The sequence below is a fragment of the Tupaia chinensis genome, unplaced genomic scaffold, assembly GCF_000334495.1.
Source record: "Tupaia chinensis unplaced genomic scaffold, TupChi_1.0 Scaffold000704_1, whole genome shotgun sequence".
Classification (NCBI taxonomy): domain Eukaryota; kingdom Metazoa; phylum Chordata; class Mammalia; order Scandentia; family Tupaiidae; genus Tupaia; species Tupaia belangeri.
The window spans coordinates 1489330-1495602 of NW_006160227.1; the positions used below are offsets into that span (position 1 = coordinate 1489330).

At 56.7% G+C, this 6273-nt stretch overlaps 1 protein-coding gene across 1 annotated transcript in view; it reads left to right on the top strand.

Annotated features, from left to right (window-relative positions):
* MKRN2 (makorin ring finger protein 2) overlaps positions 1–6273 on the top strand; it is a gene marked incomplete in the record, with an annotated part of 24667 nt that overhangs the window by 9559 nt on the left and 8835 nt on the right. The window contains 4 exon segments of the mRNA XM_014592474.1: positions 2664–2792; positions 3619–3809; positions 5377–5678; positions 6056–6262. Of these exon segments, the coding sequence (XP_014447960.1) occupies positions 2664–2792; positions 3619–3809; positions 5377–5678; positions 6056–6262 (829 nt within the window).

A 6273-nucleotide genomic window follows, 5' to 3' on the forward strand; every position in this document is an offset into this window, starting at 1 on the left:
GGGTGGGGTGGTGGGGGGGGGGGGGGGGGGGACGGGTCTAATGGGACCAGCAGGTGCTGTGGTAGTTAAGGCCCTGGACACTCCCACATGGCCGACCACGGTTCAAGTCCTGAATCTGGTGGCTTGCTTTCTCATTTCTTCTCTCACTCTCACCCTCTGTCTCTCTCTGGTCAAATTAAAAAAAAAAAAAAAAAAAGATGGATGAATAAATAAATGATTAAAAAAATAATAAAGACAGACGGAGTATGCAGGAATCTGTGTGCAGGCTCCCTACTCTCCCTACCCAAGGCCTCCCACAGCGATATCCCCAGCAGCAAGTTGTGGCCCTATGCGCCCAGGGAAGCCATCAGAGGCGCAGCACCTGGGCCAGCCAGGCGCAAACCAGAATCCCAGACTCCCAGAAGGAGGGCAGGTGTTCAGCGCCAACACAGCAGATCAGGCACAGCAAGCCACTCTGACCACGGAGGGACACTTCTGTTTCAGTGTGGGGAGCTGTTTGCCAGCCGAGTCCCTGATGCTCAGGGACAACTTGGAACAGGCCTTTCTGAGGGCAGCAGCCTCAGACCTGCTCCTGTAACTCTCCTGCGCACTTTTAATTCAGCCTCGTCAATAACGGGCACTCTTGGGTGTAGGTCTTTTTTAATTTGTCAGAGGGTGTATGTGCTTGCCGGAGAGAGGGGAAGCACCCACCATCCCTTCTCTTCCATCTTTCCCTGCTTTGGGGATTTGGGGCATGCAGACCCCTGGGCGTTTTCCAGGCTGCCTGGTCTGGGACTCAGACCACATGGCCCCGTGGAATCCAGCCACCTTAACTACCGTGCCATGAGCTGGCCTGGTATGGGTCTTTTTATTTATTTTAGCTCATGAGTTCTTACAGAGCACCCATGTTTAGTTTACAGGTTCTGTTCTGTGCTTTTCCTTTTTAAATTTTTTAAAGAAGTAAATCTCTAACAGCCTATGGCAAGTTACTTTACATTGTAACCTGGGAAAAGCAGAGCCGGCTGCCTAGAAAAGACTGTGGGACGGCAGTATAGTCACTGAGGTCATGCCGTCCAGCTCTTGTTTAAAGTCTTGGTAAAGTGCATGCATAAGAGAAAGAGAAAAACACCTTCCACAGGACCCCGGCTGTGCATACACGGGTTCTGCATGTTTTCAGGCCAGCTGGGCCAGGACTTGAACCACATTTGCCACGTGGCTTCCAGCTCCACAATTCAGTGTGCTGTCAGCTGTGTTGCAGTGGCTGGGCCCGAGTTCTCATCTTTGCAGGCTCAGGAATTTGGCTCTTTGGGTGCTCCAAACTACTTTTGAGGCTTCATTCTTCTGACCGTGTTTGGCTTGTGCCAACCAAACTCAGGAGAGTGAGCTACTCACTCGGGTGTCTCTACCAGTTCCTGGGAGCAGGAAACCCTCCGGGTTAGCCATCTGTGCCTGGGGGCTGTGTCCAGGTGAAGAGAGGGTAGTGCTGGCCTACTAAGCAGGGAGATCCCGAAGACCCTCAGCTCTTGTGTCCCGCCGAGGCCAGGCAGCTTCCCCAGCTGGCACGTAGAGGTGTAGCCCAGGCTGGGTTCTCGCAGTCACTGGTCCCCTCCCGGGAGAGTGTTTCCTTCCCTCTGTTGTTGATTTGTGTTCTGTGCGCCAGTTTCCGACGACGCCTGCTGGCTGGCCTCCAGCTTTCTCCGTCCCCTGGCATTAGCCCTGTCAGCGACGCCTTCCTGAAGTCCCTCCCAAGTCCATGTTTTCGAGCATGAGCTCCCAGAACGGGATCCCACACTGTGGATGCCACCAGGGAGGGTGTCTGAGGGCCAGAGGGCTACACATGGCGCTCACTGTCCCTGGAGGAAGGCAGGGCAAGAGACGGGGTCCAGCATCTGGGAGGGTCTGTGGTGCACACAGGCAGCGTGAGTGGAGAGGGACCTCCAGCAGAGAGGTCTGTGGCCTCTCGCCTCTCCAAGCCCGTGCGCTCTGCTTGCATATGGAGCTGCAGTCTGTCTCTGGTGCTGTTCAGAATAAACCGGGTGAAGGATGTGACAGCTAAGCAGAGTGTCATCGGTTACTGTCTGCTGTCTGTCTGTCTCTCAGCTACACGTGAGGGGAGGATAGTGAGGCCCAGAGCAGTGGTTTGGGGAGCGTGGGCTCCTGCACCAGGCTGTCGGACTCCGTGAGTCCGTGCGTCGAGGCCTCTGAGAACAAATCTTGGAGTGCCCTCCAGTCCCAGGGCGCATTAACGTGCCTGAAATCAGAAGGCTGGGTGTCAGATGCACACCAGCGGGGTCTTCTGTTTTCTTCCAGAAGAGTTGTCACTGTGACATCTCAAATTGCCAGGTCTTTTTCTTTTTTCTTAAGAATTTTTAATTTAATTTAATTTATTATTATTTTATTTGCTATAGGGCACATGTGCTCACCAGAGAGAGGAAAAAGTAAGAAAGCAAGCCTCCAGGTCTGGGATTGGGTCATGGCTGGCCATGTGGGAGTCCAGCACCTTAACCACACGCCATCTACTGGCTCCTCAGTTAGTAGCTTCCCTAAGTCGAGGGAACACGCATGTCTCCAGAGCCCAGCGGACCCTTGTACACAGAGGGTGCTCGGGCAGCACCCAGCACGGGGCTCGAGGGTGAGCCTCTGCAGCCGAGCGTGCCTCAGCTGCACTTCGCTTGTCTCCGCAGGTACTTCATGCACGGGGTGTGTCGGGAAGGCAGCCAGTGCCTCTTCTCCCACGACCTGGCCAACAGCAAGCCGTCCACCATCTGCAAGTACTACCAGAAGGGCTGCTGCGCCTACGGGACCCGCTGCAGGCAAGGGCTGCAGCACCCCGCGCCCCCATTCCATCCTGGCCTCGGCCCTGTGGGCCTGGGTCTGGACACGGGAGCCTGACCTCCCGACCGTATACCGCAGATAGGGCAGGGCCTGCTGAGCGTCAGTGTAGCTGCCTACGCTACTCGGACTCCATCAGAGCCACTTCGCAGACGGCGCTCCCCTGACCATGCAGTTACAAAGTGTACTCCAGTACACCTAAGATGGATGTCTTGTCCTCTTCCACCTGTACGCTTTTTCCTGCCACCTCTTTGTCTCCCAGCAGAGCCTACAGTGCTTCATGTGTGACATGAATGACAGCCGTTTACCCGTCACTCCTGTGCCAGACGTGTAGGCGTGTCCAGTGTTTCTGGTACACGTACCCTGTGGGAGCTTTCCGTGAACACGGGCTCCTTTGCCTACTCTTGTAACTGCCGGGTGAGAGGACATCCCGGAGCCCTGTTGATGGTTTTGTGGTGATGAGCTGATCTGTGGCTCTCTGGACCTCCTCTGTGCAGGGGAGTTGGCCCCCTATCCTCCCACAGGGGTGCCCCGAGGGATGGTCTAGGAGAGGCTGTGTCCCAGCTGTCACTATAGCCCTCGTCAGCAGGTCAGGGCTCCCACCCTGGAGGACAGTGGCTCGGGCAGTTGTCAGGAGGGCTAGCTGCATCTGCTCCCCAGGGGGTCTAGAACAGTGCACCCCTCCAGCCCCCAGGCACCTCCCTCAGCTACCAGGCAGTGTGACTGACAGACATCTTGTCTGTCAAACGTTGGACGCGCAGCAGGCTGGGGTGGCGGAGGGTAACGTGTCTGCTGTGTTTTGTTCAGATACGATCACACGAGGCCCTCCGCTGCGGCCGGCGGCGCAGTGGGCACCATGCCCCCCGGCGGGCCTTCCCTGGGCTTCCACAGCCCTCACCCTCCTCCCGACCTCACGGCGACCCTCACGACCATCGGGAAGGCTAACTCTCACGAGCCTGGGAAGCGCGAGAAGAGGACACTGGTGCTTAGAGACCGAAGTGAGTGCTGCCGCCTGCCTCCTGTCCCCCCTTCCTGGACCCTGCACCCCAGATCTCTCTCCAGCTGCCACACAGAGATGCCCGGGCAGATCTTGGGGCGCTCTGCCTCCCCGCAGCAGTCAGAGCAGGGTGCTAGCTCCCTGCCCAGAGCCGGCTTGGCAACCCCTGACACACGGCCTCTGTCGGCCTGACTGCCGTCCTCACAGCCCTCACGCAGGCGAGGCGCGTCCGCCGCTTGTCAGAGTTCCACATCTTGGTCAGGGGCATGACCCGCCGCAGACTGTGAGGTGTCGGCTCTGCTGACCGAAGTGGGGAATCTCGTGGCAGAGGCGCGAGTTGGGGTAGTGAACGGGCCGGCCCAGGAATAGGCTGCAGATCGATTGTGGCGGTTCTGCTGCTGGACCTCCCCGGGGGAGGGGTTTCCTGCTCTGGACCGTGGGCACAGGACAGGCGGAGCCCACCTCCCTCAACCAAGTCAGCCAGAGCTGGGCCTGCACAGCCCGGAGACGGCAGCTCTGAGTCAGACAGGTCCCAGGTCGCTGTCGGCAGCCCGGCACTGGCCTGGGAGGACAGCCTGCTTCAGACGTTCGGGTGCATCCCCTTTGAAATGATGAGTGACGTCACCGGTGGTGGCCTCCTTCGGAGTTCCCTCTGTCTTGGCTTCGGGTGGTTTGGTCGGTTGTGCTGTTAACTGTTCCAGACGTTGGTATTTTCATTTTTGCCTTTTTTTAAATAGCAGCTTTAGCGAATTCTTTTGTATAAATATATCCTGTTCTGTTTTGCTCTTTTCCCTGTTTTGACACTTCTGGTTTTGGTTTATTGTTATTTTTATTAGTAGTGTTATGTCATTATGAACTTTTTAATTATTATCATTTATTTACTTACTTTAGTTTTTGCTATAGGGTGCATGTATGCACTCACCAGAGACAGAGAGAGGGCAAGTGAGAAGTCACCCCCTGTGGGGGATGGCCACACCACAGTTCCTTCTCCATCCTCCTCTCGGGATTTCGGGCATATACGCACACGCACCTGATGTGATTCTCAAGCTACCAGGCCTGGGACTCAAACTGTGCAATTGGCCATGTGGGGTCCAGCACCCTAACCTCTGCGTTGGCCCTCACTCTGAACATTTTATACTGTTCCTTTTACTTTTCCCTTTTGGCCTGTTCTTTTTTCTTTTTTCCTAAGAGTGGAATTTTTTTTTTGGAGAGATTTTCACTGTAGGGCGCGTGCGCTCACCAGACAGAGAGAGACAGAGAGACAGAAAGCGAGAAATCACCCCCCAGGGGAGATGGTCACGCCGCAATCCCTTCTCCATTCTCTTCTCGGGATCTTGGGCACGCACGCACACGCGCCTGGCGTGAGTTTTAAGCCACCGGGTCTAGGACACGAACCGCGGTCGACTACGGGGGAGTTCAGCGACATAGCCATTACGCTAACTGCTGGTTCCCAAGAGTGGAATTTTTACATCACAGAGTTACCCGAGTCCTTAGGTTGTGACCAGTGGTTTATAAGCAGGACGTGCTGGTTTTCATTTGCACGTGTGTGCTATGTGTTTTATGCTAAGATCTCTCTGGCCTGGCTGAAGAGAAGACCCGCCCGAGCGTGATGAGTAACCCCGGCGGCTGCCACGACTCCCAGACCAGCCCGGAGGGGAAGCCGCACTCCTACCTGGATGCCATCAGGAGTGGCCTGGACGAGCTGGAGGCCTGCAGCTCCTACAGCAGCGAGCAGCTGTGCCCCTATGCGGCTGCTGGGGAGTGCCGCTTCGGGGAGGCCTGTGCCTACCTGCACGGGGACATGTGTGAGATCTGCAGGCTGCGAGTCCTGCACCCCTTCGACCCAGAGCAGAGGAAAGCTCACGAGAAGGTAACACTGTGAGCCCGAGTCCTCGCGTGTACTCAGGCTCAGCACACTGAGCATCTGGGACATGCTTAGTGAGGGAACAACTTCATTACAGTGGGCCTGGCTCACGGGGGTGGAGGGTGGTGGCAGAGCTGGGAGACCAGTGTCTTGTCATGGACTCTGCCGCACATGGCAAAGCAAGGGGCTGGACCTGTGGCAGTTTGATGTCATTCTCGTGGTCTGAGGGAGGCTCTCTGGAGGTGCCAGGCCCTGCTCACAGCGGCCGTGGCCATGGTGGTCGCTCCGGACTCGCTGTGGCTGTGTGGCTGGCAGCCTCTCGTGCACTCCTGCTGCTCCCTGTGGCCCAGACCTGAGGGCCCTTCCTGCTGTCTGCCCTCCAGGTCTGCATGGCGACATTCGAACATGAGATGGAGAAGGCCTTTGCCTTCCAGGCGAGCCAGGACAAAGTGTGTAGCATCTGCATGGAGGTGGTCCTCGAGAAGGCGTCGGCCTCGGAGCGGCGGTTTGGGATCCTCTCCAACTGCAACCACACGTACTGCCTGTCCTGCATCCGGCAGTGGAGGTGCGCCAAGCAGTTTGAGAACCCCCCCATCAAGTA